A 26419-nucleotide genomic window follows, 5' to 3' on the forward strand; every position below is an offset into this window, starting at 1 on the left:
GTCATCATAACTTCAGATATGACAATCCACAATGAGAATATATGAGCTGAAACTAAAAGATGTGGCTAAAGTTACATCACACCCACTCAAATCACAGCTACATACAAGACAATATTAGTGTGTTATGTTATCTCATATTGTCAACGGATGCGTATCCCTTCTTATAAGGTTCACATGTGAATGGCAATCTTTGTACTTTGATTAGAAAGCTAATGTCATGTGGAATGCAAGAAGGAGATACATGCATATATCAAGTCACTTTGTCATACAGTCTTGAAAGCATATGGAATCATAAGTGATCAAATTTATAATTATGGGAACATAATGGAAGAGATACCTACTCCTCGTCGAACTACCCCAAAAGCATAAATTATGAGCTGAAAACGGACACCACATGCAAATTCTATGCCCATAAGACCAAATACCGATCACCTTCAACATAGATTTATAGAAAATTATTTAAATTATTTTAATGAAAAATAATACTATTAAAAATAAATACACTATTAAAAAAAATTTAATAAGTTAATTTAAAAAATATATTTTTAATAGAAAATAATATTTAAAAAAATATTTTTAATTAATTAAAAAATAATTAAAGATGCGGGAGATGCCCCGCCTCATTCCCTTGCCATATATCCTTCATCTTCTCTTTCGCTTTTTCCCTCTGTTGAATCTCCTCTGCCACCTCCTAGATTAGCTCAATTGCAACCTCCATGCCGCCTCTATTGCATCATCCGTCGCATCCTTGCTGCGCTTAATCTCCGTTTCCTCGCCACCTTTGTTGGTATGTTTATGAACAAAAAACTATATATGTATATATATGTATTTTGTGTGGGCTTCGCCTAGATCCCCCAAACTCTCTTTCTCTAGATCTGCCCAGATTAGTGCCCAAATCCCCCAAACCCATCGCCTTGATCCCCCAAACTCTATTTCTTTAGATCAACCCAGATCAACGCCCAAATCCCTCAAACCCATCTATTAAATCCCCCAAACTCTCTATCTTTAGGTCTGCCTAGATCAGCGCCCAAATCCCCCAAACCTATTGCCTAGATCCCCCAAACTCTTTGTTTCTAGATCCACCCAGATTAGTGCCCCCAAACTCTCTGTCTCTAGATCCGCCCAGATCAACATCCAAATCCCCTAAACCCATCGCCTAAATCCCCCAAACTCTTTGTCTCTAGATTTGCCTATATCAGCGCCTAAATCCCCCAAACTGAAAGAGAACTTAACTTGTCTAGAGTGACAATTAGTTTACTTAAGCTGTGTGCTCTAAGTTCTAAGGCTACTGTTCGAATCTACCATTACAGTATAATGATGGCAGTCACCTTCTTTGTTCGGAGTCATGATGACGGATTTGGTCATCATGACTTCAGATATGACAGTCCACAATGAGAATATATGAGCTGAAACTAAAAGATGTGGCTAAAGCTACATCACACTCACTCAAATCACAGCTACATACAAGACAATATTAGTTTGTTTTGTTATCTCAAATTGTCAACAGATGCGTATCCCTTCTTATAAGATTCACATGTGAATGACAATCTTTGTACCTTGATTAGAAAGCTAATGTCATGTGGCATGCAAAAAGGAGATACCTACATTTATCAAGTAACTTTATCATACAGCCTTGAAAGCATATAGAATCATAAGTGATCAAATTTATAATTATGGGAACATAATGGAAGAGATACATATACCTATCAAGTCACGTCGTCACTGGGTTTGCCAAGGAGTCTAGTTATCTATAGGAAATTATAGGAGATCAAATTTAGACCTTTGAGATTATGATGACACATTTATCATCTCAACTTTAAAAATCTGATGGTTCACTTAGTGGTGGCTTGGGCATGCCTATTGGAGAAGCTTGAGCAATTTGAGCTAAGGAACACTAAATAAGAGGTCTTAAAGGAGCATTGCTTGGTGCTTGATAGCCTACTAAGCTACTTTCGCTTAAACCTTTTTAACTTAGAATCTCATGGTAGGTATTAACTATACTCACTGACGTATGCTTGTGTATTAAGGCTATTGTGAAATTAAGCAACAATTAAAAGAAATTAGTCCATTACTCAGACTTGTCTCAACAAATCTTATACTGGATTCAATTAAATCTATCATCCTTGCTTTACACATGGCTAAAAAGATAGCATCATTTGATCTACTTTTGTCCCAAATGGTTTTAAAGCAATTTGCATTAAACCAACATGTATAATTTATATACTAAGCTTTGATACTTTTTTAAGAAACTATTGAGAGAATAGCTTAATTGTATCAGCATGTTCTTCTGACAGGTGTTCATGTTCTCGAAAGTATTTTTGTCAAAAGTCCAAATTGCTAAGAAAGATTCAAAATCATTTTCTTTTTCCTGTCTTGTAAATACTCTCAATCTATCCAAGATGTTTCTATATTTACAACAATGTGAATTGCCAAAAATAATTATTACTTTGATTGATATTTGTGTTTAATTCTTCTTACAATTTAGGCAAAGATGGAATTATCTAGATTGGAGCTCTTTTTCTATCATATTAATGCTTGCTTATCATCTAACGAGCGATCATAGATTATAATTATTACTTTGAAAAGTGAGAAAGTTAGGCACTAGAAACCTCAATCACATGAGAAGAAAAGATCACAACACATGCATGATCATGATAAAGATGATGTGGAAAATAATGTTTTTGGTATTTAAATTAAGGAACAAACTTGTTGAAACAAAAGAAGATGGCTTTCTGTAAGTAATTTTTAATTATTGTGAGAAGTTGCAAGACCAATAATTGGTTTAAAAGCCTACATTCACATTTTGAAAGACATATTTATGCCTATTGTGAAAAACACTAAATCTAGTGATTCATAAAGTACTTCTATTTTAAGGAGACCATCAAGTTGTTGGATTTAGCATGAATGCTAGTATAGTAACTAACAAAATATCACCTATGTGTCCCCAATGGTGGCTCATGTGGTGATCCACCCCTCATGGAAAGCACGAGGTCATGGAAAAACCTTCCCACACCTCTTAGTGTGGAAATTTGTTGTTATTTCCTATGTGCCCCCCCCCCCCCCCAAAAAAAAAAAAAAAAAAAAAATCACCTAGATAAAATTAGCACAAGCTAAAACTCATTTTCTACAAATCCATCATGCCAAAGACCCGGTCTCCATGCGGTGCTTGCAAAGTTTTGAGAAGACAATGTACCACACTGTGCATCTTTGCTCCTTACTTAAATCATGAGGAAGGATCTACTCATTTTGTTGCCATCCACAGCATTTTTTATGCCAGAAATGCCTCCATCCTCCTGGCCCATCTTTCAGTAAATGACCGATTTAGGGCTGTCGTTACACTCACAATTGAAACTCAAGCTCGGCTTCAAGATCCTATTTATGGCTGTGTATCCCATATTCTTGCCCTCTAACAAAAGGTTGGTGATCTGCAAGCTTATCTAGCCTTATTGTAGGAATTTGCAAACTCTTTTGCATATCCTCAATCTGTTCTAAATTGATCTCACCCACAACCTAACCCAAATCCTATTCTAGAACTTGATCCGAGCTTTGCCGATATTTTTGGATCCATCTCGCATGGATCATTACCCGTGGATGATTCAATTCCAATATAGAGCTATGAATTTCCCATCATCCCAGAAAATGCATCGCTTCCTAATTTTTCAGAGGCTACTTCTTCACTTTACCCCGTTGAAACCAGTAGTAGCCAATGGCCATTTCGAGACGATGTCTATGAGCTTGGACCTATCGTATTCGGTAATCATCATCGGTATCGAGCATTGGCGACATTCTATGGTTTGACTTTTTGTTTTTTTTGAATAATTGTATTACCTCATGGTTTGATCTCTTATAAATGTATTGAATATATATGGAATGAAAGTTATGTTTTGGGTACATTAATGTCTCATTCTCTTGTCCTACCCTCGATTACATATCAATCTTAAAAATATCACAACCTCTTGCAATAATTCATCAAATCGAGGTAAAGATACTGATATTTTTTAAATAATAATTCATCAATTAAAAATAATATTTTTTAAATATTATTTTCTATTACCAAAAATATTATTTTCTATTAAAAATATAATTTTTAAATTAACTTATTAAATATTTTTTAATAGTATTATTTTTTATTAAAATAATTTAAATAATTTTCTACAAATCTATAGCTAAAAAAGGAGCAAAGTTTGTATTAGGTACATGAAATTCAATGGCTCCAGGACGAACCGATAGGAGTAAGGCTCAAGCCGAGGTTACACAACCAAACAATCTGCAACTTGAAAATACTGAACCAACTAGACATGTGGGGACATCAATATAGTTGTAGCAAGAACAATCCAATGAAGCAAGCAGTGAAGGTTAGTAATTTTTGCTTTTTATTTAAGTTTTTCCTAATTAATAGTTCTTTTTTTTTAACCTATAAAGAAGTATTATTAATTTTTATCTTTCATCTAATATATGTCTCTCTTTTTTTAAAAAAAAATCAAGCATCTAATGTTACTAACAAACGAAGTAGAGGTAAGACACGAGATTATGATTTACAAAGAATGAATGCAGCAATGAATCGAGAGTTAGATATACATATTGATCCGGATCAAGGTCGTCCATTAGACAAAGTCCAATCTACAAATTTATCAAGTGAATTAGGAATTATTGTTCGAAATGATTTGCCATGTCCTATCCATGTAAAGGAATTCAAGAAAGATAATGAATTGGATCTTGCATTTGATAAACTTGATGTAAGTTTTACTATCCTTAAGAATTATTTTCTTTTTCTTTTCAATTAGTTGTGCATAAGTCAACATATTTTCTTCGTTATAGATGAAACTCAATGTTGTGGATCTCAAAGTTGACCCACAAGTTACAAAACATGTTACTTCATTATTGAAAATCAGGACAAGAGATCAACGTTACAAGTTGCACAAGTACTACAAATCTTTTCCTTCTGATAAAGAAGCAAGAAAACACAAGCCATCAACATTGACTGATGATAATTGGAAAAGTTTGTGTGATTATTGGTCTAAACTAGAAGTGCAAGTTTGAATATTTTGAGATTAAATGCTTTAAGTTATATGAATAAACAAGTGTTATTTGATGACAAGTATTCAATTAACCAATTTTCTTTCTTTCTTTCTTAATTTAGGAACGGTGTGAAAAGGAAAAACAAAGTATATCACATATCAAAACATCGTGTTTCCAAGGTTCAAAATCATTTGTTGTCGTTCGAAATGAATATGTAAGATTTATTAGTACTATCTCAATTTTATTAATATTGAATCATATTATCTTTTCATTATAACTTCAATTTTTTTTTAATCAACAGGGTCAAAAGGAATTAAATGGGGAACAATGTGATAGGATCATGCTATATAAAATCACTCATTTTAAGGTGGGTAAGGGATGGTCTTCTCAAGAAGCAGAAGAAAATTATGTAAGTTGAGAAGTCTTGCTTATTTTCTTATATTTTGACATTTGAGCTAGTTAAATTCATTTATTATTTGAGCTTATAATTGTACAAGAATAATATGCAAACGATAATGGAGAAATCAAAAGAAGAAGGTAAAAAGCTTAGTGCGGATGAGATGTGTGATCAAGTCCTTGGCACTCGGTCAGGTTATGTTAATGGACTAGACTATGGTCCCAAGCCAAGTGCATCTACATCCACAAATCAAATAGTTATTAAAAGATTGCAAGAGGAAAATAACAATTTAAAGACTGTATTAGAAGTTGAAATTGCCAAAAGTGAAAAAACACGTGCATAGTTGGCAAAACATGATTTATTGTTCAGAAAACTGCTTGGAGACAAGTATGATAACTTCGTTGAGGATGAAGGTAAGATACTTAAAGTTTGTGTTGTGTTTGCCTATTTAGAAATTTAAAGTCACTTATTTCGAACAATTTTTTTTTTCTTTTTTTGCATAGTGTTGATGAAGATGCAAGTACTTCATAAGAGTTGAATGGAATTCGTGCATCAAGTGGGTATACTTTTGGCAAATGATGTTATGCATCTGTGTTGACGTTGTGTTGACGACTTGAACATTGAGATGTTGAAATGGTCATTGGTGTGTTTTAATGACTTGAACATTTGTAAATATTAATGTATTTATATTTTTCTTATTTTGTTCATTTTTGTTTAAATTTCAATGAAATTCATGTTTATATTAATACAGGTTAAATATAATGACCAAAATATAGAATCGTTGCAAAACAAGTATTTCATTCAATTAACAACATAACTAAAAGGTCTTTCATGCCACAAAAAAAGGAAACGTAGCAAAAAAATTTATTAGCAACATTTGCTATGCTTTTTACTGGAACGTAGCTAAACATATTTTTCATGACGATTTTGAAAACGTAACTAAAAGTTTTAGTCAATTTTGGCTGCAATTTTCTCTAGCTATGGATAACGGAAAAAAAAAAACATAGCTAAATATTAATGTAATGCGACTGGGTTTTTGCTACATTTTTTGTGACATTTCAAAAACATAACTAAAAGTTCGTGACGATTCTGAAAACATAGCTAAACTTTTTGCTACGTTCTGAAAAATTGTAGCTAAAAGTTCTAGTTACGTTTCAAAAAATCGTAACTAAAAGTTATAGCTACGTTTTCAAAATCGTAGCTAAAAGTTCTAGCTATGTTTCAAAAAATCGTAACTAAAAGTTATAGCTACGTTTTCAAAATCGTAGCTAAAAGTTATAGCTATGTTTCCAAAATTGTAACTAAAAGTTATAGTTACGTTTTCAAAATCGTAGCTAAAATTTATAGCTACGTATCCAAAATCGTAGCTAAAAGTTATATCTACGTTTCCAAAATCATAGAAAAAAGATTATGTAAGGCGACGTTTTACAAAAAACGTCGCTAATGACTTTTTGCGACGGGGCTTTTGCTACGTTTCTGGTGACGTTTCTTAAACTTTTGGCTACGAAAATTTTCGTAGCAAAAACTAATATATCTTGTAGTGATCTCATCAATGATGAAGGGTTGTGACCACGACTACCATTGTCTAAACTAGATTTAGCTTTGCAGCCATTGCTGACATTTTCAATGTATGTATATGTGTGTGTGAGAGAGAAAAAGAGAGAGAGGAAAGGGTTAGTCAAACCTCTATCACCAAATTGAAATTTTCTAAACTAATTATGTTGTTGTCAAACTACAACAATTAAAATTATTTGTCTGGGTTATGCCAAAACAGAGCCCTTCATCGGAGCTGAGAGTCTAAGATGTTGCTAGCGAGGTCAACCTACACTAAATCGAGTTGGAGCCTCAGATGGGCGGTCACAAGATGTCTGAAAGAGTCTTTGGGGAGCCGAAAATAAATGTCCTCGATGGGTCTTTGAGAAGCAGGGCTTTTGATTTTCGAGAAAGTAGGGCTTGGACTTAGCATACGAGTAAAAGAACAGCCAGAAAGGCATGCGAGAGACTCCCCTACAAGAGCCCTCCGATGCCTAAGTTAGACAACAATCCGAGAGGGATATCCAAAGTATGTATATGAATGTCCAATGTAAGATGCTTGTGACATGTATATGTTCTGTGTCTCGAAGGGAGAGGTGTGTAGTTTCTTGAATGAGTTGTAAAGAGAGATAGTGTAATGGTCGGATGGCTTAAGAGAGTCAGGAGAGAAATCAATCAGCCAAAAGATCCATTTGCCTTCGAAGAGGCAAATATTTATAAACAAGCTTAGTAGGACCCACATATAACTCTTTCAAGGAGGAGGCCGGAGGTTCTAGAGACATCTTCGGGGTGAAGCACCCCAATGGCTATCTCTGGGTGGCCTAAAGAGGTTTTGGGGCCACCGGATGACTTGGGTCTGAGAGACCAGAAAGGTGTATTTGGACTTATACAAAATGAATGAGGCCAGACCGTCCTCGAATGACCTTTCCAGGGGCTCGGGAAGCTATCGTCCCAAAGACTCTCTTGGAAAGGAATCATCAAGTGATTTCTTAGAACTTAAGAAAATTTTAGGGCATCCCACAACAAATTAAAAATCCCCAAATTCCATAATCAAGATGTATAATCCAATAATTGAATCCATAATAAAAAATTTCCTAAATAAAAAATCTCTAAACAAATATGACAAAGGACAATGGTGGTTGATGACTCCTCTTTCTCATGGTGGTTAATGAGAAATAAAATAGGTCTATCTTCTTTTCTTGCAATCTGCTAGTGTAAATGATAAAGACTCTTTAGTGGATGATGATGGTGGCTTCTTTGATGGGAAAGATTGGTTTTTCAATCACTACACCAAGTTTTTTTTTTTTTTTTTTTTTGTGGTTTGTCAATAGTCAGAGTTGGGACTCTTTATTAACAAGCGATAGAGTGATGGAAAAACTTTTCTTCTCATTTTTTCTTGACAAAAGATATTGTCTCTAAGTAGTCGATCTTCTTAAGCAACATTTTTCTCCAATCATGGTGGATTTTCTTATCACAACCCAATCCTATATATGTAGTTTACAAGGAGGTTTTGGGTATATCTTACTTGGTTTTATGAACTTATAACTTACTTCTAGATAGTATTTTTAGTTGATGACCTCTAATGTTATAAGTGGTATTTAAAATTGTTGGATATTACATCTCCAAATGTTGCCTTATTTCTTTTTTTGCAACGGGGACAATGGCAATTATTTGATCATTTTTTAATAGTGGGGGATTTTTTCCTATTTTCAAAACATTAAGGGGCCCTTCTATAATTAAAGTAAACCTCAAAGGTGATTATTATAAATTATTCTATATATATGTTTTTGAAAATAGACTTGGATCCAGATAGACTTAGTCCAATTATAGTTGGATCATTGTTTATTGGATCTAAGTCTTAACAAATTTGATTAAAATCCAAACTATTTAGAGCCTTATTCAATATCACTAAAAATTCCTGAATCAATTTCATTCAAACTAACCCTAATGATAAGGAACCTTATAAGAACCAATCTATGGACTACTTGATCACTCCACTTGATAATTCGTCTTATTTCTAATATATCATGATTACAATTATAAGTAAAATCATCGTGTCTATCTCTTCATACATACATGCGTACACACACACATATATATATATATAATAGGAGTGGCTCGTGCTATGCATGGGCAAAACAAAAAATAAAAAATTTCAAAAGAATGTCCATCGAGTAGTGTTTGATAGTTATAACTTAGTTTTTATTTTATCTAGTAGTGAAATTGTTTATAAATTTGTTCTGATTTAAAGAGATAGTAATTTCAAATCTTGTTAAGATGATTATTTTTTATATTTTAAGTAAAGTATTGAAGAATATTTTAAGAATAGAAAAAGATTGACAAAACTTCACACATTTATCAAATTAGCTATATGTGAGCGCGTGCACGTGTTATTTTATGCAGATGTCACCACAAGCAAAAACCCACAAGGCCACACCTAAAATGGAACAATTATGTGAGAAATGTTGCCTGCCAAGAAATAAAGTCAGTTGATTTGGGTAAGAAAAATAGACTAAAACCCTAAACCTTTGCTCTTTCATCTGATTTGCACATTTGCTCCTCCTCACAAAACTTCAATTTCTGGCCAAATGAAGCACATCCGGACACTAAATTAATGTTCAATCCCACATTTTTAGAATATGGTTTCCAATTAAGATAACAATAACAATCCCATTGCAGTCCTTGATGTTAATTATATGTAACAATATGCTACCCTTTTCCAACAACTATAAGTGCAGTCAATTTTCACTCTCCAAAGTAAATCATTTCAAAAGGTTTGAGTGAATTTGAACTCATAAAAAGTTAAGGAATTAAACCTAACCAAATTCGGAAAAATTGAATTTTTGGTTAATTAATCATATGTTATTGAAATGAAAATGTCCAGAGATATATACGTGTGCGGGTGATGATGCAGAATTGAAAATGATGCACCGAAAGAAGTGGGATTGTACCATTTTACCCCTTTCTCTCTGGACAAGAGAGTAAATGGCATGCTTTGCTTTCTCTAGAGGAGGGTAATTAATTATGGAAGCTTTATTTGGAAATTTGAGTAGTTATTTCTAAAGTTGCATAGGTTCCCAAAAACTGGCCATTGGCTGTTATGGAAAAGTTGTTCATATGTAATATGTTGGAGTTTAGATGCCAGAAATTACCAAAAAGATCACAAATATAGAATCTAATGAACTTACAGACAGAAGAAATAATTTACAAGTATAGAGACCAACTAACAAAGATGCGTACGTAATAGGGTCGCCACATATATATAGATAGTATGAAATTTATATTGGAGGAAGAATACACGATGTTAAACTAAAACTCTTAATAATTACAGTGGATGGAGAAGTCAATATAGAGGTGCAATTAGACAGCAAGTTTGGATGCTAATTGCTAGGCCGTCATTGCGTGCACGCTGCATCTGCATGCACGCACTAACTAAAATTCATTATCCCTACTAATTCTTTGCATGATCAGCATCCACTAGCTTTATTGCTTGCTTCAAAACTATGATATTAAGGGGTTGTTTAGTGTTGGGCAATATTAACCCATATAAGAAAGAACCAACAAAACAACAATACACAGATAGCGAGAGCATCGAAGTCTCCATTCGAACAATCAAATTAACCTGCAAGCAGCAAATTAATAGCGATGAGAGAGTAGGGGCTTATGGGACCAAGTACTGATCTAGCTAGGGATGACTTCTTGTAATTTTGAGGGGAAGACAAAAGGAGGGATCACGAGCAAGGGAGTCTGGCGATTTTGGGTAGAAATGGAGGGTTCCCTACAAAAAACGAAGAGTGTTTTGTGGTGGTTCTAATCACTGCAGAAATGGCTATATATCGCAAGCTATTTTGCAATTGTTTTTAGGAAGCATTGGGGCAACATTAGAGATGGCTGTAAAAAGAAGACAAAATGGCTGCAAGATTATTGATAACTAAAAAAACACTGCCAAAATAAGATTAAAAAAAAAAGTTCCTCACAACTAATTAACTGCAAAAACATTAACAAAAAACAATTTTCTTGCAATGGTTTAGGGTTTTGGTGGGTATGGAATTTTGGGTTAGATCTCGGTGAGTAAGGGTGAATTGAGGGAAAGAAGTTGGAGGAAGTAGGGGGATTGAGGGAAGGGCTTGGGAGAGAGAAGAATAGAGATGTAGGGAGCCCCATCCTGACAACCCTTAGGCTAGGGAAGTTGAGATGGAGTCTCTAGAGAAGAGAAAAAGATATATAGAAACACAGTGGAAGCATAATTTATCTAGATAAGTTGTCTAGTATGAAGGAGACTATACATAACAAGAACCACTAGTCAGATGATAGGGTGCTATCATACACAACGACAAAATGAACAAAACGACATTCTCCCACACTCAAGAACAACAATCACTCTCTCAAAGGTCTTCGGCTGGGATTGCCCTGTACACACTCTACCTTGTTGGATCAAACACTGCCATCGACCTTCACTTTCCCTCTATTTGGATTGATAGAGAGCAAGAGTGAGTCACAAGACTCAACAAGTATAGAAAAGCAAAAAGGCTATAAGACTATAGACTATCTTGCCCATATTCCGCACACAAACAACGCCATGAACCACAACTGAGGTTACACAATAACATATGCAACGATGCACATATAATGAACCGAAGGCCCACACATAAGACACAAACCGACACCCAAGGTTCCATACAAACCTTTATGCAGCCACAAACTACCTAGCGTATCTCGAGTCAAATGCTCTCACAACAACCGAGAAGAAACTCCCTTGGGATAGTCCTCCTGTGGATGTACATCTCATGGATAAATTCATCGTGTGCAATAATAACCATGCAATGCAATATATAAGGATGGAAGGCTATTGCAGCTGATAATGATACATAACTCCCATAAGCCACGCATCAAGCCATGCTACACCTACATAGGAATACGAATGCCATGCAGATGCTTTCTAATGCACACCCATGACACACTAGAATGCTCATGCCTTTGCATATTCAACACATGAACCCTTAAATGTTAACCACCCATAACCATGCAATAATAAAATAAAGTTGTAAACATACAAACACCACCCCCAATACCATTTAAGAACTTATCCTCGCATGGCTAGGCATCATTCCACAAAAGAGTTATAGGGTGATCCAAACCTTATAAAATTAGGCAAGTGTCCAAGGATAAGGATTTTTAAGCATAAATCATAAACCAACTAAAAGTCAATTGACCGAACAATCATTGTAATACCCCGAGAGCCTGAGGTCAAGTCTAGTATAGATATCGAGGATAGTAAGAAAGGAATCAACATCAATTGGATACCTTTTGTACTGAATGTGGATAAAGAACTCTCGGGTTAAGCATGCTTAAGCTAAGGTAGCTCAATGATGGGTGACCCCTGGAAAGTTTGCATAGGCCCATCAGGGTAAGTTAATCTAGTCATTCATATCGTTCAATGCGGGATGTTACAAGTGGTATCAGAGCAACCCGGGCCGTGTGTTGGGACAATGTACTAGCCAAAGACTGGGGATACTAGACCGGGGACACTGAGCAAGGGAGAAGATCTTAGATCAATTATAAGGTCACATGACGAGGACATCATATGCTCAAGGGGGGAGAATGTAATACCTCGAGAGCCGAGGTCAAGTCTAGTATAGATATTGAGGATAGTAAAGAATGAAATAATACCAGTTGGATACATTTTGGAATGAATGTGGATAAAGAATTCTCGGGTTAAGCGTGCTTGAGCTAGGGTAGCTCAAGGATGGATGACTCCCGTGAAGTTCGCGTAGGTCCATCAGAGTAAGTTGATCCGGTCCTTCCTATCACTCGATGCGAGATGTTACAATCATAGAATAAATAACTCACATGGAAAGGATAAGAACTTGCATAAAAGGATAGAAAGCTGACCAAATGGAAAGAGGGTAATAAGAACATGTCTTAGATTTTCATTTTTAAATCTCTCAAAGTATTAGGGTTGTCGCCGGCTCAGCTCAAGTCTCTTTTGAATAAAATTAAGCTTCAAAAGGCAAAATAAATATTTAAATTAAATATTACCAAGACTATCTTCTATTTAATTCTAATTAATTTTGCACTTGCCTTAACTGCACTGTTCAGATTTTCCATTTAAGTTTGTTGCCTTCCTTTCCTACTTTTCAATTCCTCAAGTCATTCCGTAGCCCATTTGAAGCCTCGGGGGAGAGGGGGTTATATAGGGGAGAAAGTGCAAGGAATGTGGAAAAATGGCAAGATCGTAGCTAGGACACATGGTAGCAGTTGGCAACGACAAATGGCAATAGGTGGTGACCGCAAGCTATCATGTGACACAGAAAGGCCGTGTTTGGCCGCACAGAGCACAGATCGCATGCATGGCGTGCCTCTAAAACGATGTCATTTTGGCTTTTGCTAGATGGAAATAATTCCAGCAAAAATTGCCTCCTACGTGCCCTAGGCTCGAACCCACGATCACTGCCACACACTCACACGCGCGCCACCCTCTTTACCAACTTCCTAACTTAATAATGTGGATATTTTATTTTTACAAAATCCCTCTCCTAGGTTTTGGAAGTACACTTAAATTTCAAAAATTTTGGATATTTGCTATTACTCCCTCAATAAAAAATATACTAAATTTAACATGTTTTACCTAATATCTCAAATTCATAAATTGACATTAAATCATAGATAAATGGGTCATTACAAAAGATGTGAAGTAGGAAGGGTAGAACCAAGGTATGAGAGGAAGAAGGGGCAAAGAAAAGAAGGGATCTTTGGCAACAACAATTCAATGAAATGAAGAGACATATCGGCAACAACGAGGGAATGAAGTCACAAGTGGCAAGCAAAACTCTACAGAGAAAGCTTAGATAGATTCCTTACAATGCGTTTGATAATGGACTGTAAGACAAATCCCCTCGTGCTACCTCAAGAACTATACCTTGGGATTTGCAACTCAAGATTGACTCATTGTGGACTACATCTGCAGGAGAATTAGGTGGGGCTAGGCCTCACGAACAGGCCTTTCATACTCAATTCAATAATGGAACTCAAAAAAAAAGAAATGATGAGCTTGCAACCAAATTATTGTACGTATTGTGGTCCTTCTTTTATATATGCTGAATGAGCCAAGATTTTTGAAGTTATTCTCTAGATAGTTTGAATTCTCTAGCTCTCCTATGGGATTCTTTAGGTTAACTGTTCTCAGATAGCGAAATCTCTAGTTTAAATTAAAATAGGAATAAACTTGTGAGATTTGACCCAAGTCTTTTAAAATTGAGATATGAAAGTTAAATATAGATTACTTCTTTGGATTTGGATTTGGGTTGTGTAAGATGATAAGTGTCAACCTTTTATTGGTTTGAATTTCGAATAGGTGACAGTACTGGATTGGCTTTCTTGGAAGGGTATTTTAGTAGTTTTGTTGTGTCATATCAGTGTTCAAATGTTAGAAGTATATAAAATTAATTTCAAATTTAGAAAATTAAGAAATATATTTGAAAAAAAAAGGGAAATAAAGAGATTTTTCTTTTGTGTAATTGTAACTTAAAGATGAATATAATTTGGAAAAAAATTGTTCAAAATTGTGTTTTCTAAATCTCCAAATTATAATCTCAAATTTTGAAAACTTATTCTAGAAGTTGGAATTTTAGAGAATTTCATTTTTCAAATTTTTATTTTTTTTAAATGTATCCCAACAAATTTACTAGCTTTTCATTTATTTTCCGCAGAGTAATTTTTTTGAAAAAGTCTAATTTTTTCACTCAATTAAACACAACCCCTAAGTCACTCACAAATATAAAATTGTGAAGTTCGATAATTGTTATTTTCTTTTTAACTCTCTAAATATTCAATACATTCATGCAAAACTCGGTGTTTAACTTAAGAATTGAGAATTTCTTTGTTATGGACTGCTTAAAGTAACTTTTTTTTATTATTATTATTAAGATTTGATGTAGTTTAATTGATACATTTGACTATAATTTAAATTAGTCATTTTTCTTAATCGAGATCCTCCTCAGGACCCACAAGAATATTCTAAAATTTCACAGAATATACCAAAAATATGTCACAAGTATGTCGAGAATATACTTAGAATATGCCACCCAGAAAATCCGAGATGGCTACCACGTGTCCCATTCTCTCTCCTTTATAAATAGAAGGACTATTTCTCCTCTCAAACATGTTCACTCTAATACTCAAACTCTATTTTTGCGCTCCAGCACTTGTAGACTAACTTAAGTATCAAAGGGTTTGCGCGGGGATCTTCTCCCATGCCCCTAACCAGTTGTTCGTCTTAACAGATCTCTGTGTGATTGGAGGGCACTCGATCATTTCATGGTCTCTCACTCATCAGCAGCCACCTGATCATCCTCCACAGGACTATCAAAATCCTTTTTTTTTCACATTACAAATTCATTGTTGTATCTTAATAACAACAATTGGTATTATCCGCGAGAAATGCAACGAAAATCAAGTAAAGATCAGTATCAATGGCAAACACTAGAGGTAATCGACGAACTCTCTCTCAAGGTGTTTAAATTCGCCCTCTTTTGTGAGATTCTCAACACCCAATAGAATACACTTGCCACCACCAAACTCTTAGCAACAAGAAAATATCTAGTCAACTCCCCTAGATCCCTAGTAACAAATAAGGACTTAACCACTTCCACCAGGCTTCTAACACTTAGTTACTCAATATGGACATCGTGATCAGCCTGGCCCTTCACAGCAGGTTCCCTCCACAATCTCTTGGGTGGAATATGAAGCACTACGATAGCAATATATTGAGGGAATGCAAGCACTACAAAACATGGCAGGGATACTTCAAAGCATGGCCCCCAATCTGGCGTTATTTGCAACATTGAGGAGATTTATACCAAGATTGCCTTACTAGGGAAAACCCAGCAAAGAGATGAGGAAATTAGTTCTTATTAAAAAGCTATGTCTGACTCCTACTCTCAGTCCTTTCCAATCAAGGAAATAGTCTAAAACCCTTACTACAGGCACTAATGCCTCCCCATAGCAAAATCGAGAATGTGAGCAAAATTACCAGAGAGATGGATGTGACAGGAAAAGCCCAAGAAAGGGAAGACAATAGGAAGTTATGGTAAGTACACCTAAAGGTAAAAGGTAAAGCCTTAGTAGGGGTTCAACGCCAAGGAATAGAAGGGCTAATAATCACACCATAATGAGTATACGAAATGATATGAAGAAGGTGGTGGAAGAAATGCTTGAACAGAAAAGATTGGTTCCATCCATAGAGGAACAACCAAGAAAGAAGTCCCCATTCATTGAGAACATATTGGAGAAACCACGATCGAGAAAATTTAAAATGCCATAGATTATCCCCTATGCTAACGAAGATGACCTCGATGATCATATCTAAAATTATGAATCTTTGTGATACTTCATGGTTGGGATGATGGAATTATCCCAACCATGAAGTATCCCTAGTGGAACCTCAACTTAAGTCTTGAGAGATAGGAATAAGTTTTTTAGAGCTGAATCTCTATAAATATTCTCTTGTTCTCTGTGGTTGCTTGATTTTATTATGTTTATTGATATTGTAATCACCACATATTAAAATCACAAATTCAAGAGTTTTCAACAAGAGATAAAATTATTAATTTTTAAAAAATTCAATTCATCCCCCTCTTGGGTATTTTTCTGGACAACATATTTAAATTCTATTTATACGTTCTAGCACTCAAAGACTAATTTAAGTATCGGATAGTATGCATGGGGACCTCCTCCCACGCCCTTAACTAGTTGTTCGTCTCAACATATCTCTTGGTCATTGGAGGGCACTCGGTCATTTCAGGGTATCTCGTTCATCAACGGGCACCTAATCTTTGCAACAAGACCTCTAAGTCTCTTAATGACTATCAAGATCATATTTTTTCAAGTTACAAATTCATTATTGTATTTGGACAATTTCATGATATGTAGGTTTTATAACGCAACCTATTACTCAGGCAAACAACTGATCAAGCGTAACAAACGAAAAACAAAATCGAAAAATTACAACCACAACTCACACACGCAAAAATATCAACACAGTGAGATACGTGTTCGGATCAAAATAGATCCTACTCACGGTAGAGTCTCCGCCTCTAGTCAATCTACTAATATTTCAAAGTTACAATCGATTACAAGATCTCAACAGAAGTAAAATAGTATTGCAAAACAACAACTAAAAACAAAATACAAAACAAGAATAAGCGTAGTTCTGTTCAGACTAATCTCGAGATCAAGGTCAAGAATCTATTATATCAATCTACCAATCTCTCACGCCTTATGCGCTTAAAACAAAATAGAGATTAAAGTAATACTTTTACTTACCAAACGATCTTACCATAGAAACAGAACAACCAATTGAATGAGAGAAGGATTCACGAGAATGTGTCTCGCTTTGAGACACCAACTAGGATTTTTAGAAATGAGTGAGAGAATGTGATTTGGAGATTAGAGCATCAAACGAGTCTTTTATAGCAATATCTTGAAGACTGGAATAGGTTGGGCCAGCAAACAATCACGGATGGAACACACAGTTTTAGGCTTGACCCATAACTCATTTCAGTCCGTCCACGTAAACTTTTGACCCGCACAATAATCCTCAGAATACATACAGCATTTAAATTCAAATCAAATAAAAATTAAATACAATTGAATTTTATATAAAAATTATATAATTAGATTGTATATCAAAATATAAATAAAAAATTATTTAATCAATTTTAAATCACACAAATGAAAATGATATATATTTCTCAGCAATTCCCCCGGCGGGGGGGAATAATTGGTGGCTAATCACACGTGAAATGTGAGGTTACATGACAAAGACAAGACAAGACAAGTCGATTTGTTTATGTTTTTGTATATATTCCTTGAAGTTTTGGATACATGCCATCCCGTGTGCCGGAGAATACTGCTCCACCTTTGCAACTCCCTCTGTCGCATCTTAATCCAACACCCGACATGCCCCTGTGCAATCTCCCTTTCATCTTCCTCTTAAAGCCATCTATTATATTACATTATACATACCCTCCCAACTCCTATTTCCCATTTCTTCATCTTCAATCCATTTTTCAACTTTCTACTTTGTACTTTTTATTTTTTTGTATTTGATATGGCCCACCTTTGTGCACACCCCCCACCACAATCATCATGCCATTAAGAAATCTCCTCATAGTTACAGAGAGACACGAGTCAGTTGGAACTCCCAATTACTCTCTTTTTGCGTTCGTTTATATAATATAGCAGTGTTCTGTAACATAATAGTTGCCCTACTGAAAAAAAAAAAAAAAGGGGGTGGGCCCCAAATCCTTAATAATTGCCCTTGGGCCAGCCAGAGGCAGAGAGAATATTGAATCGGAAGTGATAGACAAAGCAGCAGCGAAGTGAGCCTTGCGAGGATGAGGATGGTACGGTGCGGGGAAAAAGGCCTTCCCCAGTTACTATTCATTTGGACTTTTCTCATTTGCCTCTCAAATATTATTTTCCTTTCATATTATGTGACACTGAATTGATTGGTCGATAGTGAGCATCACTTATCGAGCTTCTAATTTGTGGTACCCCAGTTAATTAATATGGTATGGGACGTTCAACTCCGGCCCTACCCTCTCCAAACCATCTTTGCATTCGCTTTTTAAACCCTCTCCGCTCTGGCTCCTCCCTGCCAGCCATGTCTTCTAGCCCACCCTCTCCTTCCTCTCTTCCGAGGTAAACACCTACACAAAATGCTGTAATTCTGACAAACCAAATGATTCATTCTGAGAACCCAAAAGTTGATTTCTTTCTAATTTGTTTCATAGTTTTTTTTTTTTTTGGTGATCCCCAGGTGGATAGCCATATTCCGGCGCCGGATTTCATGTACCGAGAGCCACGGCGACAACCCAGTGGACTGCTACGCCTGCACCGAAGTGGGCGTGCCGGCGTTCCACTCCACCAGCTGCGACCGGGCCCACCAGCCGGAGTGGCAGGCCTCCGCCGGTTCGTCCCTCGTCCCTATTCAGAACAGGTCCAGCCAGAAAACCCGGAGGAACAGGCGCCGGCCTGCTGTGTTCGACCCCCGGAGCGGCAGTGTCAAGAGGTGGAACCGGGCTTTCTTACTGGCGCGCGGCGTCGGGCTGGCCATCGACCCCCTGTTCTTCTACGCGCTGTCCATGTCCGTCGGCGGGCCCTGCCTCTACATGGACGGCGGCATGGCGGCGGTGGCCACCGTGCTCCGCACGTGCCTCGACGGCGTGCAACTCTTCCACCTGTGGCTCCAGTTCCGGCTAGCGTTCGTGTCCCGGAAGACCATGGTGGTAGGCTGCGGCAAGCTCGTGTGGGACCCACGAACCATCGCTTCCCACTACGTCCGCTCGCCCAACGGCTTCTGGTTCGACATCTTCGTCATCCTTCCTGTTCCTCAGGTAACCACCGGCCTCTTCAAGTAGATGACACGATATTCATAATCTCAGTTAACTTCTAAAAGCAATCCTCAAAAGGAGAGAGCAGCGATTGCCCATAAATTATGAAATTCAAAATCTTTTTTGTTTATTTTAAAAATTGAGAGGAGTAACTGTGATGCATGTACAAGTTTTCTGGTTTTGAATGGCTAGGGAAAAAGCAAGCTGCTATATCTCACAAAAGGACAGCCATCCTGAAAGAAACTGGCCTGCCAGCCACTGACGGGGGCTTAGGCATATCAGAGAGAATCTGCAGTATGAATGATATATCTTAACATTTTTTCATGATTCTGATATTTCAAGCCTTTCGTATATATGGTTTTTGTCTTACCCGTCTTTGAAACCGAAAACAAAATGGATTTTTGAAACACATTGCTAGCTATTTTGGTATACTGGGTATTTTTAGGCAAATTTTCTCAAAAAAATCTAAAAACAAGTCCCCAAATGGGTTCTCCCAATTTTAATTTTTCCTTTTTTTCAGTTGGGCAATAGCTCGGATTTTGGTTTTAATAGGTGCAGAGTAATTCAAGTAATGATACCTTAGAAACTGCAAATTTTCTCCCCATTTCTTACCCATTTAGATGTAAGAAACTAAATGTGACACATAAATCCCATAGATGCAGAGCAGATATATATATATATATATATTGTATATGTTCATCGTGGGACTCCCTCTCTGGCTAGCGGCTCTTCTTGATCGACAATGCAATATTTGTTTGCAGGCTGTATTTTGGTTGGTTATACCAAAATTGATCAAAGCCGGGCAGATAAGGCTGATGATGTCGATCCTTTTGCTAATCTTCTTGTTCCAGTTCCTCCCCAAGGTCTACCACAGTATCTGCTTAATGAGAAGAATGCAGAAAGTCACAGGCTACATCTTCGGCACCATTTGGTGGGGTTTCGGCCTGAATCTCATCGCCTACTTCATCGCCTCTCATGTAATTAATTAACTGTCATTCAGCTTCATTACCAACAACAGCTTCCATGAAACTTCCATCCCTTCCCATCATAACCATCATGGTAATAATTTTCAGGTTGCGGGAGGGTGCTGGTACGTTCTTGCTATACAGCGCGCGACATTGTGCCTAAAGCACTACTGTGACAAGAAAAGCATGTGCATTCTCTCTCTGTCCTGCTCAGAGGAGGTCTGTTACAGTCTTTTACCGGCTGCCACAGTTGGAGTTGGGAATTCATGTGGCCGCAACTCCACAGCCATGTCCGCATCAAACGCATCGTGCTTAGATGTCCATGGACCTTATCCTTATGGGATTTACAAATGGGCTCTTCCTGTCATTTCCAGCAACTCTCACTCTGTTAAGATTCTATATCCCATATTTTGGGGTTTAATAACTCTCAGGTAAACTTAGGTGATGCATGTTTAAGATCGAACGATAATGTGCTTTAATTTGCCCTCTGATAGATTTAATTTAATTTGCTTAACCTTAAGAAATATTTAAGGGTTACAAATTGCAATGCAGGGCATCCTCTCTTTTCTTAATTAGAAATGTTGTTGGAAACCATGCTTAATAATTAGATTAATCCTTGTAAATTTGTAATCAATGTGATTGCAGCACTTTTGGCAATGATCTCGAGCCCACAAGTCAATGGCTGGAGGTTGTGTTCAGCATATGCATGGTGCTCAGCGGCTTGATGCTATTCACTCTTTTGATTGGGAATATTCAGGTTCTGGCTACGAGAAAGAAGTATATGTGCATGCATATGTTGTGTGTGAATTGAATATGTATGTATGTATATATATATATATATATATGAAAATGAGGCTGTATATATGTGTAGGTGTTCTTGCATGCTGTAATGGCAAAGAAGAGAAAAATGCAGGTGAGATGCGGCGATATGGAATGGTGGATGAGGCGGCGACAGTTGCCGTCTCAACTGAGACAAAGAGTCCGCCATTTTGAGCACCAAAGATGGGCTGCCATGGGAGGAGAAGATGACGAGTCCGAATTTATCAGAGACTTGCCGGAAGGCCTCCGGCGAGATATCCGCCGGTACCTCTGCCTAGACTTGATCAAAAAGGTATAATTTGTGGTATCACCACCATTAATTAGTAATTCAGTTTTGTGCATAATTAATCGGATTCTTAGCAATACTAATTGCAGGTATGTTGTTCGTATGTATAGGTACCCATCTTCCACAGTTTGGATGATCTTATCCTCGACAACATCTGCGACCGTGTAAAGCCCCTCGTTTTCTCCCAAGGAGAAAAGGTCTCTGTGTCTCATTACCACTTCAACGACTATATATGTGCGCGGGCGCGAGCTTATAATTCTTGGACTTGATGTTTGTCTGTTCATGGTGATGCGCAGATTATAAGAGAAGGAGACCCTGTCCAGAGGATCATCTTCATCGTACGCGGCCGCGTCAAGAGCAGCCAGAACCTCAGCAAGGGAATGGTGGCCACCAGCGTGCTGAAGCCCGGCGGATTCCTCGGCGACGAGCTGCTCTCTTGGTGCCTCCGACGCCCCTTCGCCGACCGCCTTCCGGCCTCCTCCGCCACCTTCACCTGCACCAAATCGACCGAAGCCTTCGCCCTCGACGCCACCCACCTCCGCTACATCACCCACCACTTCCGCTACAAGTTCGCCAACGAGCGGCAGAAGCGGACGGCCAGGTATTATTCTTCCAACTGGAGGACCTGGGCGGCGGTGAACATTCAGCTGGCCTGGCGGCGCCACGTGGCCAGCACTACTGGAGGTCCGGTGACTCTTGGAGGAGGAGAGAGTGGCGGTGAGCAGCGGCTCCGGCAATATGCCGCCATATTCATGTCGCTCCGGCCACACGACCACCTGGAATAATAAGGGCTGCTTCTAGCTTCTTTTAGTATTTTTTTTTTTTTTTTTCCATTTGGCTCCAATATTGATGCGACTCATCGATCAAGTGTGAAATAGAAGATTAAGCCATCGTCATCATCACCATCCTTGTACAATATAGTATTAGTTTATGATCTGCAGAAGCCAAATTAGATTCCTTTCAGAGATCAAGAAACTAGAAGACAAGATCATTAACTGTGGGCCTGTGGCTAATCTTTGGATTATTTAACGTAAGAAAATGATGTTATATGTTTAGAGATGACATTGGCACACTGCCATGGAGTTATTGGAGCAGCCTCTGCCTCCCCACGTTGTGTTCTTCCCCAGTCCCGGGGTAGGCCATTTGGCTCCCTTTTTTCGGCTTGCAGCCATTCTTGAATCGCACAACTTCAGGGTCAGCCTCATCACCACACAGCCAGCAGCAGCCTGCAGTGCCCAACTTTCTAGCTTCTTTTCCACCCATCCAAACATCATTTGCCTCCACTTCCCTCTTGCTCACCAAAACAATTGCGCCTCCTCCACTCGCGATCCTTTCATCGCTCAAGTCAAAGCGATTAATCGCTCGGTTCAGCTTCTTCCGCCTCTGTTATCTTCTTTACCTCATCCAGTCTCAGCCATCTTTTCCGACTTCGTTGCAGCACCCAGCCTTGCTGAAATCACAGCCAAACTTGGGATTCCAGGCTACATCGTCTCCAACACCTCTGCCCTGTGTTTCTCCACCATAGCCCACCTTCCTGCACTATTATCCGGCTCCCCTGCAAAATTCAAGGATGGTTTTGAAGAGCTCCATGTACCTGGTTTACCCCCACTTCCAAAATCAATCATCCCACCTTCGTGGCTCAATGATTCGCCATCCAATCCTCTACTAACAGAGTACTTAGTACCCTCAGCCCAGGCCCTCCCGAAACTGCAAGGTATCTTGTTGAACTCCTTCGACTGGTTCGAACAAGACGCAATTGCTGCCCTCTTGGATGGCAAGGTGTCAAGTGATCTACCACCTGTGTACCCAATTGGTCCTTTAGAACCTCACAAGCTTGAGAAAGAAGAACAAGCTCTTGAGTGGCTGGATGAGCAAGCTCCAGGGTCCATAGTATATGTGGACTTCGGAAGCTGGGATTCCTTTTCCAAGGATCAAATAAGAGAAATAGGCAGGGGATTGGAGAGAAGTGGATTCCCATTTCTGTGGGTATTAGGAGGCAAGGAGCTGGTTTTGGTGGGTGATTCTGAATCCAATTGCGATTCCTTCAAGGAGAAGGGGATGGGGATGGTAGTGGAAGGAAGAGTGAAGCGGGATGCAGTTCTGGCACACCCTGCCATTGGGGTGTTCATGAGCCAATGCGAGTGGTGGTCGGTGGTGGCGGCCGCCAGGGAAGGGGTGGCGGTCCTGGCATGGCCGCCTCAGCATGGGGACCAGAAGATGAATACAGAGGTGGTGGAGAAAGCAGGGCTTGGGAAATGGGTGAAAGAATGGGGTTGGGGAGGGCAGAGGGCGGTGAAAGGTGAAGAGATTGAGGAGGGGATAAGGGAGTTGATGAATTGGAGGGAGAAGGCGAAGAGAGTTGGGGAAGAGGCTAAGAAAGCCCTTGAAATTGGTGGGAGCTCTGAAAATGCACTGACGAGACTCGTTACAAGGTTGAAAGATGAAAGATTGGATTGGGGTTGGGATTCTATCTTGGGGACCTAAAAGGGGCACCTTCGCTGCTTACCCCTCCTTTCACAATATTGCACCTATGAGTTGTACAACGCCCACATGATGCCGCTAGCTCGGGATGATGAAACCCTAGAAGGCCCCCCCCACCCCCACATATATATATATATATATATAGCAAGCTGTAATACTAATGGATTGTGGTGTTTATTGGGTGGACATGTTTGTCCGTTTGTGTGTGTTCCCTGGTGAAAATATAAACTAGGTGAAAGTATATTTGTTGTTCCAGCTAGAAACAATAATTTCCCAAATTTATAATTATTTTGTTATTTCTTATGATTCTTCTTCAGCCTTGTTATTTCATGTCATGTCATATGGTTCCAACATATACATTTTTGATATGGCATAGTATAAAATAAAATAAAAATTAATAAAGGCTAAAATCATATATAAGCCCCTCACCTTTTCTCATTTAACCACTTAGTCCCTTCAACTTGAGGGACCTATTAGGTCTCTCAACTTTTAATTAAGGGCCTTTTAAACACTCTAACTTCTAATTTAAGACCCATCAGCCCCCTCACAGTCCAGTCAACTCACGCGTGAAGTAAACTCTTACTGTTTGCGCGTGAAGTAAAAACTGATAGTTTAAATTTAATTTAAACTATTACTAATTGCTCTCTTTGCTGTGATTTTCTTATAGTTCAAATTTAGTTTAAATTCTGACTATTTGCTTGGTTTGCTGTAATTTTCTTGCTACTTATTATAATTTTATACTTCTTATTTTTTACTTATTATTTTCTTACAATTTACTATAATTTTAATTTTTTTAAATGCCAATATTTAAAAAATATAAGTGTTATATCCTTTAAAGTCAAGTGCAAAATCAATCCCCTGTTATATTATAAACGTGAAGATCAACTTATTCATATTAGATTATATAATAAAAAAAATTAATACCCTATTACATTAATTCATAATCAAATATTCATTCATCTTGTGATAAAGCCAAGATTGAAAGTACCAGAATTGAAAGTAAAATTAAAGCAAATTAATCCATTCATAATCAAAAATCAATCCCCTGTTGCATTAAACAAATATTTGCATTAAAACAAAATTAATTTTGTTGCTTCAGTACCAAGATTGGAAGTAAAATTGAAGCAAATTAAACAAATATTTACATTAAAACAAAATTAATTTTGCTATTAAGCTCCAGTTTGTTGCCGTCATCTTCACAATTTGTTAACCTTTTTGCTATTGAAGTTGATTGGTTGTTATTGCATTCTTTCCTTTCCATTTCAGCCCAGGTGGTTTAAAGCCAAGATCCCCTATGACAATTGCTGAACTCTTTATCTTTCTTGGGTCATGTATGAGTCTGGGGGTGGTATTTAATGACTGTAACAAACAAGTACAAAATTCAATAAAATAGAAGAATTACAAAAATTTGCAAATAATAATGTATTTGACATACGTAAATAATATACCTGATATGTCATGACCCCAGTAACTTTGTTGTACAAGACTCTCATTCCGCTCATCACATTTTGTCGCTTGGCTTGCGAAGATACTGTTGGTGCTGCGTACGACCTTTTAGCACCATCAATTTCATGTCCCACCCCAATTGAACTTGTATTGCATTGATTGACAGTACTCATGTTTCTTAACTGATGTACATAGATATGTAAAATAAAGACAATACATGATAGATAAATGTAATTAGATTTCAATTAAATTTGTTAATCAAAACTTTACCTCATGATTACTTGAACTTGCCTTGCACCCCTTCTTATTATGGCCAAATTACTTGCAGTTGGAGCACCTCATTGTTAAACCCGTTTTGGGATATTTACCAATTTTACGTTGGGATTCTTCTCTATCTTTCTTTCTCTTAAGACTTGGTCTACCTGGTTGTTTTCTAACTTGAGGTGGTTGAATAGTTGGATTTTGTGAATCTGGCCACAATTTAATTCCTCTCACTGGTTCCAAAAAAAAGCTATATTCCTTCAGGTAAGTCTCCTTTCGATACCACTTTACAATGTAGTCTTCAGGATTCAGTTGTCTATAAAACAAAGCACATACAACATGTTGGCAAGGTATCTCTTTCAGCATCCAGCTCCTACAAGTACATGTCATGTTCTTAAGATCTACATTATGTCCATACTCCCCTTCCAACACCTCAAACCCATTGTCTCCATTCCACTGAATGTGACACTTCATTGCTAAGATCTTGTTCGCCTCCAACTTCTGCATTGCATGAGGTGAAATGTCTGATATCCATGTTTCTGCGAATTGTCTCATGGTTGCAATCCTTTCCATCACCTGTACCCTGATTTCTTCTAACATTGTATGAATTGACTTCATTCTAGCATTAAGAATCCAACCATTGAAAGCCTCAGTCATGTTATTCTCCAATGTATCACACTGACAATCTGTTCTAAAGAATGCCCTGCACCATATATTATGATTATAATACAATAGGTCATCAACTATCTCTTGTCCGAACTTATTCATTTCATTTAATTTTTCCTTTGTCAACTGCTCAAACGGTGCTCGTGCAACC

At 37.6% G+C, this 26419-nt stretch overlaps 2 protein-coding genes across 2 annotated transcripts; both read left to right on the forward strand.

Annotated features, from left to right (window-relative positions):
- The first annotated feature begins 18357 nt into the window (after positions 1-18357).
- On the forward strand, positions 18358-22199 carry LOC127800520 (cyclic nucleotide-gated ion channel 2-like). Its single transcript, XM_052335173.1, has 8 exons — positions 18358-18652; positions 18771-19347; positions 20106-20321; positions 20418-20740; positions 20955-21066; positions 21181-21420; positions 21525-21611; positions 21711-22199. Exons 1-8 carry the CDS (start codon positions 18525-18527, stop codon positions 22197-22199), a joined length of 2172 nt encoding a protein of 723 aa, XP_052191133.1. The 5' UTR covers positions 18358-18524.
- Positions 22200-22491: 292 nt separating this feature from the next.
- On the forward strand, positions 22492-24198 carry LOC127800521 (UDP-glycosyltransferase 708G1-like). Its single transcript, XM_052335175.1, has one exon. It carries the CDS (start codon positions 22492-22494, stop codon positions 23896-23898), a length of 1407 nt encoding a protein of 468 aa, XP_052191135.1. The 3' UTR covers positions 23899-24198.
- Positions 24199-26419: the final 2221 nt, after the last annotated feature.

This window comes from Diospyros lotus, chromosome 4, assembly GCF_014633365.1.
Source record: "Diospyros lotus cultivar Yz01 chromosome 4, ASM1463336v1, whole genome shotgun sequence".
Lineage (NCBI taxonomy): Eukaryota > Viridiplantae > Streptophyta > Magnoliopsida > Ericales > Ebenaceae > Diospyros > Diospyros lotus.

Excerpts from the sequence above, each read along its gene's own strand:
- LOC127800520 (XM_052335173.1), top strand. The coding sequence starts at position 18,525 with ATGGGACGTTCAACTCCGGCCCTACCCTCTCCAAACCATCTTTGCATT. Across the intron at positions 20,741-20,954 it reads TGGGGTTTAATAACTCTCAG|CACTTTTGGCAATGATCTCG; the intron begins GTAAACTTAGGT and ends ATGTGATTGCAG. Across the intron at positions 21,612-21,710 it reads TTTTCTCCCAAGGAGAAAAG|ATTATAAGAGAAGGAGACCC; the intron begins GTCTCTGTGTCT and ends GGTGATGCGCAG.
- LOC127800521 (XM_052335175.1), top strand. The coding sequence starts at position 22,492 with ATGGAGTTATTGGAGCAGCCTCTGCCTCCCCACGTTGTGTTCTTCCCC.